The sequence below is a fragment of the Labrus bergylta genome, chromosome 24 (genome assembly GCF_963930695.1).
Source record: "Labrus bergylta chromosome 24, fLabBer1.1, whole genome shotgun sequence".
NCBI lineage: Eukaryota > Metazoa > Chordata > Actinopteri > Labriformes > Labridae > Labrus > Labrus bergylta.
Window position 1 is genome coordinate 12,475,936 of NC_089218.1, and position 16,996 is coordinate 12,492,931.

General features: G+C 41.6%; 2 protein-coding genes across 2 annotated transcripts; one reads left to right on the plus strand and one right to left on the minus strand.

The window, feature by feature from the left end:
* Positions 1 to 305: 305 nt before the first annotated feature.
* LOC109997308 (metalloreductase STEAP3) lies at positions 306 to 7,469 on the minus strand. Its single transcript, XM_020651734.3, has 7 exons — positions 7,398 to 7,469; positions 5,840 to 5,891; positions 5,500 to 5,741; positions 4,226 to 4,492; positions 3,594 to 4,121; positions 3,284 to 3,448; positions 306 to 1,634 (listed from the first exon to the last, which is right to left on the minus strand). Exons 2-7 carry the CDS (start codon positions 5,877 to 5,879, stop codon positions 1,347 to 1,349), a joined length of 1,530 nt encoding a protein of 509 aa, XP_020507390.3. The 5' UTR covers positions 5,880 to 5,891; positions 7,398 to 7,469; the 3' UTR covers positions 306 to 1,346.
* A 3,414-nt stretch (positions 7,470 to 10,883) lies between these two features.
* Positions 10,884 to 12,930, plus strand: LOC109997318 (complement C1q-like protein 2). The gene is made up of 2 exons (XM_020651746.3): positions 10,884 to 11,738; positions 11,868 to 12,930. The coding sequence occupies exons 1-2, from the start codon at positions 11,148 to 11,150 to the stop codon at positions 12,045 to 12,047; spliced, it is 771 nt and encodes a 256-aa protein (XP_020507402.2). The 5' UTR covers positions 10,884 to 11,147; the 3' UTR covers positions 12,048 to 12,930.
* Positions 12,931 to 16,996: the final 4,066 nt, after the last annotated feature.

The following is a 16,996-nucleotide window of genomic DNA, read 5'->3' on the forward strand; positions in this document are numbered from 1 at the left end:
TTGATTATTGAGTTTGAATTAAGCCCAGAAGAATGAAAAACACCGGTAGATTTTAAGGATTAAATAAAACTTCCATAATTTCCTGTGGAAGAGTCTCAAGAAAACGTGAATTTCTGTTTAGAAAAATCAGAGAAAGTTCATGAAGTCACCACAAGATGGCAGCACCTGCGCGTATTACGTTCTGCTGTGCTCATTATTTTTCAACAATGTGAGTAGATTGATCTTTAATGACATCTTTTAACTGTTGTGAGCCTTTAAATAACGCATGCAAGCATGAATATGGATATCTAAATAAGCCTCATATCTGCAAAACGCTTTTTTTTAATTATCCAACAAATAAATACATTTGAGAAAATAACTTTCTTCTTTGATTTACATTTGATAAGTGAACATTGTTTTCTTTGTGTCAGGGCACTAACATGACTTTTTAAGATTAGAAAAATCACAAAACAAAGAATCAACGTTTGGCACAGAAAACATAGGCCTTAAACTTAAAAATAAATCCTTATTAACAAAACACAAAACCATCTTAGACCATAAAAACCAAAGCAAACTGGTCTGTTCTTGTTAATAATGAAAAGAACGAAGATGTCCTTCAGCAGTCTGGTTCCATCAGTCACCTCAGTACCAGTGTGTAAAGAATACAAAATCCACGTAAAGTTGCCATTTAAGAAAAAATACACCAATGGGTTATTCCTTTTAAATGATGTGACACAATGTGTGGCAACTTCTGCAGCAGAACGTTTCCCAGTACATGTACAGAACTCAACTGTACTTTAGCATTTAGCAGCTCTTGGTTTAAACATTAACATTTGCTGATCAATACAACAAAAGTAAATCAAATCTCAGTCCAGAAAAAAATAATGCTGATTGATAACATATCAACTTTCAATTGTAAAAAATAGACAAATTTAAATGAGACTGACTTCACACAAATCAGATTAAGATACCATGTTGTTTTACCTTAAACGTGTGGACAAAACAAGCTATAAAACTACTTGTTCGATCTTGCTTATAAATACATGCACGTGCAGTAATCTGAGGAGCATTCAAACCTTTAACTGATAGGAACGCATCAGACAAGGCCAACGTTCATTTTTTGCCAATCACAGTGTAAATCTTTCAATTATGAGTTTATGTAAAATTCAGTTGTACAGCTTCAAATCCAAGAAAATACTCTTCACATGAGCTCTTGGTCGGCCTCCTAAAAAAAAAAAATCGGTCGGGCTCTAATTCCAAGGAGTCATTACTTTTTGGGCTTAGGTGGGTGTTTCTTTGAAGTGTGTGCAGGTTGTTAAATTGTGTTGATTTCCATGAACATAAAATACACTTTTTTGGTGTGTTTCTCAAACATTACTGACGTCCTCCAGCCCGTTGTGGCAGACGTCCTCCGGCAGGATGAAGCGGATGTGTCGGCTCTTCTCCCAGCCACGGCGGATCTGTCTCAGTCGGCGAGCCACGCAGGGCACCAACAGAGCCAGGCGACCCAGGAGGACCACGGCGGGAAGAATCAGGACCAGCATGAACGTAGGAGGCAGGTTGAAGCGGTACTGGGCTGGATCGAAGGCGTGGTCCCAGCCATAGAGGAGTGTGTGGAGGGTGGCCATGATCAAGGCGGTGTAACCTAGTGTGGACTACAGAAAGTTATATAAGGGGGTGTGGTTAGAATTTGTAATATTGTACGCTCCCCACATATGACTGACAGTTTCATTTGAAAATAAAGTAGATGAGTGATTTTCAAACTCAGGAATGTAAAATAGTCAAGAAGTCTGGATTTAAAAAAACTGCAGATTAACAAATGTTCATGTTATCAAATGAACAATCTGTGTTACTGTACTAGCTGCACACATGTAGCTCCATCATGTCATTTTGCTTCTGCAATGCGACTCTTCTTTGTGTGGTGATTAACCCTCATCCATCAGTTTAATTTACTTTAAGAGTAACGACGCTCACCAGCGCTCATTGTTGCTAGGTTACAAAAGTTAACTTCTGCTTCCCTCGGTAATGTCTGTCAGATGTGTTTAAGATAGCTCTGTGTTGTTAATATTTCCTCTAATTTAAGGAAATATCACCAAGAAAACATGAAGACAATGTACAACGATGTCCAGACATCAGCAGCAGCTCAACACTGGGAAAAGACGATTAAAAAAGCCTGTTGTTGTAAGTCCTGCCCTGTCTTGATTCTGATTGGTTGGTGAGGGAGAAGTGAAATTGATGAACGTGGCGCTGTTCAAAAAGTTGAGCTGTTTTAATCTCAGAGTGCAAAGTTTTGTATTGAAAACTAGCGCTGCCAGTGGAAAAAAAAAACACTGTCTGTGGACACAGACCCTTATGATGTCAGGTCTTAGAAAAAACTTTTTAATGGAGACAGTAATCAATCAATTCTCAATCATTATTTCAGAAGAGTTCAGGTTGCAGAGGTCATTTTCTTTTTCTTGCCTTCACCAACATGTATACAAACACACATCTACAAAAAACTATTAATACACAACTTCTTCCACACACATGGATCAACTTGGGAGCAACTTGGGGTTAAGTGTCTTGCCCGAGGACACATCAGACATGTGGCTGGGGATCGAACCTCCGACCTTTCGGTTGAGAGACGACTGACTCTACCACTGAGAGGGCAGCCCGTAAGACAAAACACATCCTGCAGAATGTCTACATGTACGAGGGTGAGAGTTGCCTTCTTCCCACTGCTGTGGGCACATGACTAACCAGACGACCAGCGGATTAGTTTTAATAGAAGGATCAAAGGAAAAAGGCAGCAAAGACGGGTCACAAGTCAGACAAAAAAAAAGGGGGGAATTCAAGCAGGAGAGGAGAGGAGGAGAGGGGAGGGGAGGGGAGAGGAGAGGGGGAGAGGAGATGAGAGGAGAGGAGAGGAGAGGAAAAGAGTGGAAGGAGAGGAGGGGAGAAGAGAGGAAGGAGAGGAGGAGAGGAGAGGAGAGGAGAGGAGAGGAGGAAGTGTGTGTATACTGAGTCACAACACCCCTGATGGCTTTGTCATAGTCTGGGGCAGATGGAGGAGTGCAGACACTTGTGTGTGTGTGTGTGTGTGTGTGTATACAGTCTTGGAGAAATAGCCCAAATCTGTCTGCACATTAGTTTGAAGCCTCGGTGTAAATGTGCCAAAGTGTCTGGACTGTCAATCTCTGGTAATCATTCTGTGTTAATCCAGCCTGGCTCTATCTAAAAGAATACAAAACCTTTTGGCAGTGTGCATTTTTTTAAGAAAAAAAAGGGCAAGTTTCAGTACAATAACACCTGCATGTGAGCGTACCTGTATGAAGCTGAACTCTCTCCAGTTGACCGTGTTGGACACTGAGGGCAGTGAAGTGACCGCCAGCAAGGAGAGCAGCCCCAGGGCCATGATGCCCGCTGAGAGGTACAACTCCATCCTCCACACCTCCTTTTCCACCCACGAGTACTCCACCTTGTTAGTGACCTGGAGAACACACACAACATGTGATCCAAGATGGTCATATATCAAACACTACTCGCTACCAGGACGAGATGCTGCAAAGAGGTCAAGGTTATTGTAACAAAAACTTTATTTATTTATATTAAAATTGTGGCGCTAATTCCCTCACCTGTTTGAAAGCGAGGTTGATGAGTTTGTAGCGGGCAGACTTCCTCATGGGGAGACACAGACTGTAGACGGCATGCAGGACAGCACACAGGAAGCTACACAACCCGAGCTGCTTCCTCCCAGTCAGCCATCGGTCCAACCACTTTGGGAAGCGCTTGTACTTGGTGCCCCACCACAGCTGCAGGAAAGCGGCAATGACGCCCGGCAGGTAGACCAGCGCGAGCATCACCAAGGCAACAGAGGGGAGAGAGACGTTCACAGTCTCGACGGGCATTTTGTAGAAAACATTCTTCTTTGCGGTTATGTAGGGCTGCAGGACATCCCGGGTGAAGTTGTACAGGTAGAAGAATGCGAACAGGGACAGGGTGCAAAAGATGGGGATGCGCCAGCAGGGGAATAAATAAAGGGGAAGGTTTTCAACGTTCCTGGAGGAGGAGAGGAGGCCCATGTCGACGGGGACGAAGCCTATTCTGCGACAGAGCTGCATCACTGTGTGCTTGGCTGTGCTGCTGTTACTGCACAGGAAAACCTTGAAGGAAATGTTTAAAATAAAGATATATTAGGTATAAGTTTAGGGCTTCCAAACACAATTCCTTAACAGTCTTAGATTAAAAGGTGAGACTTGTTTCCCACCTGCCTGCTCCCATCCCGAGGTCCTGTCTGGAGCGTCCAGGCTGATATGGTGTTAAACCCTTTGACCACAGAACTCTCTGGAAACAGGTCGGCCAGCTGTTCGGCGTTGGAGGGCTCGTCTCGGTTGATTCTCAAACCGTTGCTGACGTCCACCAGCGTCTTTCCAGCCAGCGCCGGCTTCAGCTGCAGCAGTGTGGAGTGGTGCTCGGGGAACACGGCGACAAAGACCAGGTCTGCCTGACTGGCTGCCTCCATCTGGGAGGTCACCTGAAAAAACAAAAAACACACAAATGATAAAGCTCCAATCATTTGTCTAAAGACTAATTAAAGCCCTCATTTTAGAAATCTCTCTTTTATTATCCAGATGTGTACCTTAATCTGCTTTATTATTTGTCATTGCAATGTTAAGTATGAGAAGTTTTGGAAACATAAGCAGGAGGCTTGATGGGAATATTGATACCTCATGCATTTCTGAGAATGTACCAAATGCAGTAATTGACCCGGAAGTGACTCAGTGAGCAGTCAGTTATCTGTTCTTGGCCGTACATTAACTTTCCGGCAGGATTCTTTCGTTTGTAAATATGTCTCAGCGCTCGTCAAAGTGTTTCACATCTTGTAATTTTGGTTTGCACTTCGCAGCCACCGTAGTTTTGGTCTGCTGATTGAAATTGAGTTAATTTAATTTTCATTCAAATTGTTAGCAATGTATTGATAAAAAGATTTGAAGACATTCGGTGCCAGTGGCTTAGTGGTTAGTGCATCTCTCTCTCTCTCTCTCTCTCCTCTCTCTCCTTCTCTCTCCTCTCCCTCCATCTCTCCCCCTCTCTGTCTGTCTGTCTGTCTCCTTCTCTCCATCTCTCTCTCTCTCTCTCTCCTCTCCCTCCATCTCTCCCCCTCTCTCCCTCCATCTCTCTCTCTCTCCCTGTGTCTCCCTCCCTCTCTACCTCTCTCCCCCTCTCTCTCCCTCCATCTCTCTCTCTCTCTCTCTCCCTCTGTCTCCCTCCCTCTCTCCCTTCATCTCTCCCTCCATCTCTCTCTCCTACGTTCTCATAATACATTTCTGTTGAAAAACACATTGTTATGAAGACACTGTGAAGGATCTCTTGATGATGGTGAATAACCTGCTTTGTTATGTTCTCATTCTCTCTTCTCTAAACTAAGAGGATCTGTTGGATGTGTGTTTTGGATAATAACAGTTATTATAGTTAGTGGACTGAATCTCAGTAAATATATAACTATCACCATAAACACCAATTACACTGTTAGTGTCTCACCTCCGCCTCTTCAGGGAACAATGCCGCAGAGCGTTTGGGGGTTCGACTCCCCACCACAACTTGGTAGCCAGACGCCACCAACCTCCTCGCCAGCGAGCGTGAGAAGTCCCCCGTGCCCAGAACGCCGATCACTGGAGCGTCTGCTTCAGCCACGGACGCTTCCAGATGTCTGCACCCTGATCCTTCACCTCTGCTACGGATTAATGGCCTCGCCATGTCGTCAGGCATATTACGCTGACAAACTGTTGAGAAACAGCAAGTTTCAATATCTTATTTTGGTAACATACATATTCACTTTACAGGTTATAACCTATAATCAACAGTTGATGTATTTTCTTACAATGATTGTTATGTTGAAATCTCAGAGACTTGTTGATCATCCAGCATGGAGCCTAAAATGTAAGAAAAAAGAAAAGGTGTAGAAAAATACAGATTAAGGAAAGTTTGTATCAAGGAAGTATCCAAATAATTTGTCCGCAGAACTAAAAGGTTGAGGAACCAGGAAAGGTTCCTGTTGCCCATAGTTGTCTGCGTTTCCACCTCTGCCTGAATTCCCAGGAAGTTCAGGAAGGCTGTATTGCTTAACAAATGGTTTCATTGATCAAAAATGGAAAGGAGACGAGTGCTGTGTTTAGAGTTTCATTAAAGGAAAGAGGACTTTAATAAAATACCTAACTCCCCTCCCCTCACCAAACTCCCTAAGAAACACCTTTTTAGGAAGATAAATTATATTAACTCCTGTAATTAATTTCTTAAAGATAATGTATATTTAGTGATTTTGACATTTAAACTTTAGATCAACTGATTTTTTTATTCTTAATTCACAAGATCTGTGTAGGGAGGCATTTTGAAACTGGATTTCTTCTTCAGTGTTTTTTAATGGAGAATAAAACATAAAAAAGTACAATACATGAAGATTCTTTCTGTGGAAGTCAAAGCAAGTTTGTTTTATCTTCATAAATGAGTGAATAACTTAAAATACACTTAAATAAAAACTAAACAAGTTGAACAGATAAAAAAGTTATAAAGGTTTTAATTCCAGATTAAACCTGACTCTTCTTCTCCTGTTGTTTGCAGTTCATTTTTTCTTTAATGCTTAGTCTGAAAAGTGTGTTTTGTACTTTTTTATAAGTGTAAGTCAGACTTTGATTATAAATAAATGTAGGGTAAAAACAATGGGTTAACAGCTTCAGTCTTTAAACACAGTAGGTGATCTTACACCTTGCTGCCTGACCAATCAGAGACATCCAGCTCTGCAGGGGGGCTGCATGCCCTGCTGTCAAAACTCCCTGGACCTTTAGAAAGTACAAAACCCCTAGTAGGGTTTTTTTTAGGGGCAGACTTCTACCTAAGAACTACATTTCTACCCCAAGAACTACATTTCTACCCTGGTAGATCTGGTGGAAACACATATAGTCCCTCCGGTGGAAACGGGACAAATTAACAGACACTTGTAACTCCAACTATCTTTCCAGCAAGCTAATGAAATGAAGAATATAAGATAACAGATTTAAAACATGGCTGCCATTCAAATTTAGTTTTCTTCGTGTAACTCGACTTAACCTGTGGTTTAGCGGAAACTGTAAAAAGTTAAGTTATCACAGAGTTAACCGCTGACTGTAACTCAACACGACGAATGACGAATGTGTTGTTCAAAACATTATTTAATATCTCCTAATAATGTTAAATTACTAGAAACTTGATATTCGCTTGACAGCAGAAAAGCAGTTTGAAGACACCTTGTTGTCCTTGGAAACTTTCACTACGTGACAACACACGACGAGGCAGAACAAATACTAGTTTGGTTGAATTAAAAAAAAAAAAAAAAGAAGCTTAAGTTACACCATTTAGCCTTTCTTTAACCTTTTAGCGATATTTTTTACTTGTCGTGTACTCACATTGCTTCTTACTCCGCTCTCTGGAAGTGAGGCGTCTCTTCCTGATAAGATGACGCGCAGCGCTCAAGCCACTCCCTAGCCACGCCTCCACGTGTGTGAGTGAGATAATGAAAAGAGAGAGCCCTACTGTGGCTCCTCAAAAGCTACAAAAAAAAGCACGTTTTCCAGAAATTCTGAAGCCAAACCATAACTGTCTCTTTCTAAAAATTAAGATTGCACCATATAACTGATAGAAAAGTGTTTTTTTTTCATGTAGTTCATTACCAAAGGGCTATTTTCCTTTCCTTGTTGTTTTACCCTTTTGCTCCACTTGTCACTCCTGAATTTAGTGTATCTGATCAGCTTACCACGGGATATAAATAAAAAGCAAAGTCAAAATCATGTTAAAGGATATCCGACCAGAGGCTAGTCACTGTCAGTATGACTTCATCAAGCCTGCCTTTGCCACTTGCTAAAGGTTGAATCCCTTTGCTCGCAGCGCTGCATCACACAGAGCTTCCCATGCCACTCTCTGTTTCACTCCTTCAAGACCACAGCCTCACTTGTTTACAGCACTTGTAGGACACAGTGTTTGACAGACATAATCTCCTTTTGAGATGTTTTTTTCATAACTATCAGTTTCTTATGTCGCCCAGTGTGCACAAATCTTTAGAGTCAGACGGGCTGATCTAAAAATTGTTTATTTGAATACTCTCTCTAAAATTGACCTGGAATTAACCAGCGGCATCAGTTTCCTCCAGTATTTTAATGTTCTAATTGTGTTTTTAGATAGCAGAAGGAGCTAGAAGCTGACAGCACCAGCATGAAACCCAAACAACTGGCGCTGCATTGTTGTGTTAGCATGCTAATGCTAGTGATCTTTATTATGCTCGTATCTTCACACTGCATGTAAATTTACCTGAAATGAGCGTGATCTAGAAACACAGTTAAGCAGTGAGTACAGTATGTTATTCTTCTTTTCTCTAGTCCCTCAATTAAACAACTTTTATACGCAAGGGGATGAGTCAGCCGGCCATCCAGGCGATGTAAACAAAGTGTAGATACGGCTCAGAAAACATCACAGACAGTGGGACTCGGGTGTCACACTCATTGTAGACAGTCATGACTCACAGAGTTATTTTCAGAGGATATACTTGATTTATATTACATTTAAGTGTGAAAAATCACATATTCTTCCTTTAACATAAGCAAAGTAAAGAAACCCCAGAACAGCAAAAAGCTACTAGTTGTTGAATTATGTACAAATGATTGGTCCTGTTGATAGGGGAGTGAAGTATTTTGAATGGGATGGCAAAGGGAATATCATGGCCGAGAAGAAAAGGCATGGTCATGAATGGTTAGCCTGAGTTACAGCTACATTAACATGTGACAGACTTCACTGTCTAATGGTGAACAGAGAAAGACGTTTGTTTCTGTGCTTTAAGGATTAGGGTCACTTAGTATGACAGACGCTGCTGATGTTGCAGGATGTCATCGCTGCCTTAGCTCAGTGATGGTCCTGCACAGAAAAAAACAAAACACTTGTACAACTGTCCCTTTGTTTCAGTGTTTACCTTCATGCGTACAGTTTAAGATCTGATGTTAGTCTGATTCATTTGTCTGACCGTGTGGGTCATTTGTATGAATATGCAGTGTGTTTAGAAGTATGCCTACAGGACTGCGGGGGAAGGATAATCTCAGCAACTGGAGTGCACAATGTGGACAATGTGTGTGGTACATGGCTCATAATAGCCTAGAGGTACAGTTCAATGCACTAATCCCAAGTAGAGGTCGTTTCTGCAGTTGTGTTGTCAGAGAGCATAGAGTTATTTTCTTATTCCAAAGAGCAGTAAAATTCAAAATATAACAGAATATTTCAAGCTTTGTCAGTGTCTCATATCTTTTGAATTTTTGACCACCCTCACAGGAATCCTCTCTCACCTTCAGATATGAGACACCCAGCTGCAGCCATGTTTCTTGGGAGTTAAAGCAGAGCTGAGCACACGCTGCCTGTAGGGGTTTGTGTGTTTGTGTGTGTGTGTGTCAGTGTGCATGCTGTTTGACCGTAGTGTGCTTCAGCTATAAGCCTTGTCCCTAGTGCCTCTTGAAGATTTCTCGACATCGCCTTGAGCTCTAAAGCCTCTGTTGTGGATGTGGGGGCCCGTGCTTCCAATTCCAGGTGCTTAGCTCCTAACCCGGGTTTTGAAGTATTTCAGTTAGGGTCCATCTGGGGAATTTTTGTTTCTGAGGACAGAAAAAAAAAAAAAATCAAGAGACGCTTTTATTTTCAGTGAGCAAAGGCATGCCTAAAAAGTTTGATAAAAGATCTTAATGATAGCCTCAAACAGCTTGATGAATTTATAAACCTCACTGACAGAACAAGTGCAAAGAGGCTAAAGAGGCACTTAAGACAAATCTGTATGCATTAGAGTCATGATTGTCTGCACACCCTCCAGAATTTTAACTCACAGAATCGAAATTCAAGGCCTGTGCCTCTCCTCCTCCTCCTGAAACAAGACATCAAATATGTCTGAGCTAAGAGCTGAAGGTGTCGACAGCAGTCACGACATCTCTGGTCCATTTCCTGCATATATTATCTGCTCGTTTCTTCATCAGACCCCCCCACCCTCATGTCTGCATGTGTGTGTGTTTGTAAAGTGACCATGATGTCGGTCATTTGATGTCACCCCCCCCCCCCCCCCCCCCCCCCCCCCCGCGAGCCTGCATTCAGATTCAGCCCATCGGTTCTGACTTTCAAAAGACCCCTCCTCATAGTTATGAAGTTAGCTGTTCTCAAAAGTTCTAAACTGATTTTAGAACCACTTTTTTTTGTCAAGTTGGCTTCATTGAGTTATAAATAATATAGCTATATATCGTCGTTTCTATTTTTAACATTTTAAACTCGCATGCTGAAAGACAGAGCTGCAAATGATGACGCTGAAGATTTTCAAATTAAAACTTCTTAACACTTATTAATAGAAAAAAAACAATCAGATCTACTTCAGAGGGGAAAAAAAACATTATTCGAAGAGGATAATGAATGGATATGTCACGTGGTGACATGTTACATAGACTTACATTTCGCTGACTGTAATTCACATTTTAAAAAGACAACCGCCGATCTTTTTTTTTAAAGAATAATCAATGATGCGGAGTTGTGAAATGTGATCCTACATGCAAAAATCAATCAATTCAAGTGTAAAAGGCTGTGATATTTTGAAAAAACAAATCCGCAGATCTTAACTTTACGCACCGCACCGACCGTGTGCTCGGCCGGAAGTAATTGCGCTCCTGTTAAATTTAAAAAAATAAAACATTTGAGATTCTCATTTTTTTGTGCCTTTTAATCCTACTCCTGGTATAGGCAATAACTTGGAAAGACAAATACACACAGCAAATCGTGTCATTAGAACTATAATTCTACATGAGTCTGTCTTTTACCTTTTTATATTCATTTGCAAACACAAATAATTTAGAACCTACCGTTTTAATTTGAAGGCCAAATCCCTCCTGTTCCGGTCTTGTCTTCGCTGACTTTGACATCTGGCTGCAGCTGGATGCAGCTGTCCGAGCGCGCTCAACCATCCATCTATCGGCTACCCAGAGAGCCTCGGAACCACCAGTAAGAGCACCTGGGTTATGCGTAATGCGTAACTAACTTCATCTCTTCTTTTAGTGGTCCTGCAAGCCCCCCTCCTGTGTCACAACCCCCCTCCTGTGTCACAACCCCCCTCCAGAAAGCGAATCTCCTCTCCGAGGAAGAGGTCAGGGATGGATTTGCTGGCTCTGGCCGTCGCCGTCCCGTTTCTGCTGCTCCGACCCTCCGAGACCTCCGCTCATTACTTCGAGATGATGGGCACCTGTCGCATGGTCTGCGACCCTTACACCCCCAAACCGGGAGGCGCCAGCGCCATGGAGGTGATCCAGAACATGAACGGTGTAGAACCGCAGCCGCCGTTGGCGCACGGGAGCCGCGGTGAGCCGGGGCGACCTGGCAAACCGGGACCTAGGGGGCGACAGGGAGACCCGGGACCGCCGGGTCCTCGGGGGCCACCGGGAGGGCGCGGAGGCGGTAAACTCGCCTTCCCAGCGTTAACAGGAGCTGTGGGTGCTGAGATGGACGGTGTGAACACCACGACGCACAACTTCAGAATCGCATTCTACGTCGGTCTTAAGAACCCACATGAGGGATACGAGGTGTTGAAGTTTGACGACGTGATCACAAACTTGGGGAACCACTACGACGCCGGCACCGGGAAGTTCACCTGCCATGTGTCCGGGATCTACTTTTTCACCTACCATGTGTTGATGCGGGGAGGAGACGGGACCAGCATGTGGGCGGACCTGTGCAAAAACGGACAGGTATGCAGGGAGAGTGAAGACCATAAAGCCTGCTCATAGTCACCAAACAAATGTAATTTAATCACTTAATTTACACGAATATATATTTTTTAAGGCTTTGGTTTTGTCCCCTTTTATCCTCCCATGCAGGTCCGGGCCAGTGCCATAGCTCAGGACGCGGATCAGAACTATGACTACGCCAGCAACAGCGCTGTGCTCCACTTGGACTCTGGAGATGAGATCTACGTCAAGCTGGACGGGGGAAAGGCTCATGGAGGCAACAACAACAAATACAGCACCTTCTCCGGATTCATCTTATACCCAGACTAAAACATCTCTTATGTTCCTATTGAAGTGTATTATGTTTCTGACCTTCAATGCACAGATCATCTCCAGTAGGGCTGGGCGACATGGACCAAAATGATGTTATATCATATTCTGATCATTTTCAATACACAGCATTTATCTCCATTTTTTTTCTTCTGTAGCGAAATAACAAAAACAAATTCAGTTCTAAGTCAAATCCACATCCACATGGGCACTTTTAATAACAGCCAGCTGCACAATGTCCACATGTACATGATAAAAGACTGAGCAAATAAACTACCCATTTGTCATATTAAAAACAGTATTAAGTAGAAATTTCTACCCGAATAAGATAAAATAAAAATGGTCCTTTCCTGCCCAGCCCTAGTGTCCAGTTCATTTATTTTTGTATGCATATGTAACTATTTATCTTTAGGAAAATACGGTAACCAACATATAACTACTTACTCTCACAAAGATACTGCAAGCTTGTCAAGATCACGCAATGTAAATACCCTGAGCAAAAAAAAATAATTATCATGTTTTTTGTTTCCAACTATGGTCGACTCATTTCTATGTTTGTTTGGAGGAAAGGCCTAACTGGCTTAGATGCTATTATAAAAAGGGGCGTGTCCATAAATCTGACTGGCCACCCAAAAAAAAAAAACCTCAACTGTGATAGGCCTATTTGCCCTGTCAGAGGCAGGACTTATGTTAAAACCAACTATTAGGCCTTTTCTTGCATTTGGCTAGGTAATGGTTTTATTCACATATTGATGTAGTATCTTTTCTTGTGTTTGTACTTTGAGCTGTAAATAAAAACGTTGCCATCTTTTTCAGAAGCAAAGGAAGGTGATGTACTTTAAATTGTGACTTTAAACATGCATCTTCTTTTTGTGTCATTAAAAAAATCAGATTATGTTGTCATCATCGTCTCATAAAAGTAGATTTGAATGGTAAAGTTAGAAAGGGTAAATAATTGATATTTATTTGCACATCAGAGGTTAGATTGCCTCCTCTAAATTTTTAAAAACGTATTTGTCATCAAGCTTCCTCAACAGATAGACTTTGCCACGGCGGCCATGTTTAAAAAGGCAGATTATTCCAGTGCATGTTTTTCTTCTTTTTTATTGTAAAGCAAGCCACTTTCATTGTATTTGCTGAACACAGGAACCTACGTTTAAAAAGGCAATCTGTAACTTTAAGAATACATGCATGATCAGATGAAATGGTCTGAAGGTGCCAGTGAAGTGTCAGACCTAATCACAACCTGGTACAGGTCATCTTGATTTGTGCAGACGTTGTTGTGATTCAACAAAATGATCAAACGTTACACATTGATATAAATAGTAAAGTTCAATTTGATTAATTTTATCAAATGATTTGCTGAACAAAAAAATGCATTGTGTGAAAGTCACTGAGAAAGAAAAGCAAAGTGAAATAGTTATTTTGTGTGTCACCCTGCCAAGAGGAGAATCTGAATCCTAATATTTAACATTTAGTTCATTTTAAACAACAAAGGTACCACATAGTGTTGTAGTCAAGACACTAACCGAGACGAAGACATACCCGAGACCAGAGTCTCGTCATTACCATCATCATCATCAATAATATGGAGACCATCATCATTAAGTTAGTAGGTATTCATGAAAGAGCTGGGTCTTTAGCTTTTTCTTAAAGGTGCAGAGGGACTCTGCAGATCGAATGGAGACATTCAACTAACTGTACAAAAAGTGTAATTCATACATAAAGTTACAAATATAACAAAACAATATCAACTGTCCACCTGAGAAAACAAACAGAAAAAACATCTGTTCTCAAAAATATCCGCCTACATGTGGACTAGGCCTCAGTTTTGACATAAATGTAATTTCATACCTTTACATCTGCATGCTACTGGCCTCACTTTCAAATCATTTTACCTGCTGATCAGAGACGCACATTAACACGTCATGATGGCTAACACTGGCTCCTGTGTTTCACTTTTGATTAACTTGTATTCTGACTTCTTTCCCAGACTCAAATATATTCTGTAAGCCTTCATTAAGGTTATAGCTTTTTTTGTACTTGTTTGGTTTTGTCTTATCCCGTCCCCATAAGGACACACAATCCAGCTGTTTATACACAACTCCTGTCAATTTAAATGGTAATCTTGGAAAACAAATATTGGCAAGTCTGCTCGGCTAAAACCTCTATTAAAGGTGTTGGCAAGGTTTCCTGCGCTCTACAAACTAACTCTGTTCTCCTCGGACGGGGTTGTTGTTTTCTTGGAGCTGCTTGCAGAAATAAAAAAAACATCTTAATAGTTGGACACAAAATTCTGTATACAGGGGGCGCTGTGGTTAATGCGTGCGCCTCATGTATTGAGGCTATGGTCCTCCAAGTCGGCAGCCCGGGTTCAAATCCTGCATGTCATTCCTCTCTCTCTCTCTCTCTCCCTGATTTCCAACTCTATCCACTGTTCTATCTCTACATTAAAGGCACAAAAAGCCCCAAAAATAAATCTTTAAAAATTCAGTATACTGTATTTTACCGTAAAAGCCCATATGTGCAGGCCTTTCATATGGACACATTCCTAACTACTCTCAGATGTTCTGTCATAGTGGTTGATCTTTTATACATTCAAATGTTGTATTTTTATTAGAGATGCAACGATCCTGATACTGATGCCGATATTTTTATTATCATACCTAATAGTGTTGTTGTTGGTATCATGTGTAAGGCAACACAAAGCTGTTATAAACCCTGGCATTGCACTGCATTGCGCTGGCTTTGCACACAAACAGGAAGCAGCGATAACTGTCAGGTTTTTCAAATGAAATCTTTGAAACTGATGTCTAAAAATTGTACTTTGTTCCATCTCGTCTGAACGTCAACATGGAGACGTTTTGTGGGCACTTCTTACAGGTCAGTCTGAATCTCTCATTTTTAATAACACCAGACTGTTTGGTGTGTTTGTTTTCTAGACCCTCTGAGCCCCTTATTGTAGACACATTTAGAATGGAAGGGGAGCCTGTGACACCAACTGAGACATCAACAGCAGGAAGTGTCCCTATGCACACTTTGACACAAACTGTTAATTTAACAACATAATAGATGATCAGGGTGATCCAGTGAGGAATCGCTTAGTGACAGGTGGAGGAGGGGATTCTCTGATGGATGATATAAGTGGGACAAGGCTTGACGGGCACTTGACATGGTACTATGACTGCTAAGCGTTACATCCTGATGAAAAGTAACTATGAGGTCAATCCTATACAAGTTAAAATACAAAAACATGCCATCTTTAGCTGAGAGCTGGCAGCCCTCAGTTGATTTTTTTTTACATTTGATTGCAAAGTTAACATGAAAAATTGGAGCTGACAGCATATTTAAAACCGCTCCTCATTCCTTGGCTCCACTGATATTTCTCCTTGCAATGGTTGATCCATGTTCATGTCTGTGATGCAAATGCCAGCCAGCAAAATAGAGATAGGAACATCTGAAAGGACACATTTAGAATTGCTTTTATCATCCTCATGACATGACAGCTACTTTGTGTCTTCACTTTGAGTCATGTTAGTCAGATACAGACAGAACACTTCCTTCATAATGAAGGCTGTCAGCGATGTTTACCCGCATGCTCGTGCATGAAGTGTACCGTGCCAAAGCACACCTCTTCAAACTGTGCCATGGCCAAGGAAGTGTACTCTGCCTGAGTACAGCATGGAACGGTCACACTGGTCAAACTAACTGGACTTTAGGGGGTGAAGCGGGCTTAAGTACGGTACAGATTGCCAGTGTGACCGCGCCCTCAGACTGTATAAGAAACATATCCAAGATTTCATTAATTGATCAACATGTTTGTGTTTCTCTGCGTCATGCAGTCTGTCATTTATAAATACACAAGAAGGTTAAAGAGCAGACGGCTTTTATTGTCACAAAGCCATGAGAGTTACACACACACACACACACACACACACACACACACACACACACACACACACACACACACACACACACACACACACACACACACACACACACACACACACACACACACACGCAGTCTCTCGCTCTCTCTCTCTCTCTCTCTCTCTGTCTCTCTCTTGCGCGCTATAGGATCTGTTCAGTTCAGCATACTGAAAAAAAAAATGAATGCCTCTGAGAATGATCTAGAATGACTCCAGTTTCAAAGAATTTGAATTCTCAACAGGTCATTTGTTGGTTTTGGTCTTACAGAGGAGAAATAAATAATTTTAAAAAAGAGCAATAAAAGGGATTGTTTAGTGTTTTTGAAGTGGGGTTGGGTGGGGTACATATGGTGACAGCTGGAAAGAGAAATCTATTGTAATACACTGACACTCAAATTAAATGGTTTAACTGGTGGATAAATCTAGAGTGATAAAATTAGCAGATACTGCTAGTCAATTCATATGCTAATATCGGCCGATTCTCCCGGCTAAAACAGCAGGTAATAGGTATAGGTAATATAGGTAATTACTAACTGAGTCCCATTCATCATTATCTGAAGCTTTCACAAACTTTTCAACAAGAACAAATAAGACAGAGGAGCTGTCTGTCAACGTCTCCTCATTAGGACTCTTTAGCGACCCCCCTATAAGCTTAATTATTAATCGGCATTAGAAGGCCTATCCTCTCTATTTTTAATGATAGGTGAGTGACTGTGTGTGTGTGTGTGTGTGTGTGTGTGTGTGTGTGTGTGTGTGTGTGTGTGTGTGTGTGTGTGTGTGTGTGTGTGTGTGAAGGCCAAAGATCAGCCCTCCTTCACCTCAGCCTTCCTCCTGATTAATGGATGAGAGAGAGGAGCCCTTCATGTATTATTAGTGGAGAGAGCCTGGACCTCGGAGAGACAGACAGAAAAAGAAAAAAGAGAGAAAGGGAAGTGATTGAATGATAATCAGTGTTTTAATATGCACACATGTCCTCTGCTGGCATTTTCAATATTTGAAGGGAAAGTTATGGGCTCAGGT

Bases quoted from the DNA above. Each gene is read 5' to 3' on its own strand.
- LOC109997318 (XM_020651746.3), top strand. From the start codon at position 11,148: ATGGATTTGCTGGCTCTGGCCGTCGCCGTCCCGTTTCTGCTGCTCCGA. The intron at 11,739-11,867 runs GTATGCAGGGAG...CCTCCCATGCAG, and splicing joins ACCTGTGCAAAAACGGACAG to GTCCGGGCCAGTGCCATAGC.
- LOC109997308 (XM_020651734.3), bottom strand. From the start codon at position 5,879: ATGATCAACAAGTCTCTGAGATTTCAACATAACAATCATT. The intron at 5,742-5,839 runs GTAAGAAAATAC...GTTTCTCAACAG, and splicing joins ATTTCAACATAACAATCATT to TTTGTCAGCGTAATATGCCT. The intron at 1,635-3,283 runs GTACGCTCACAT...AACTTTCTGTAG, and splicing joins GAGAGTTCAGCTTCATACAG to TCCACACTAGGTTACACCGC.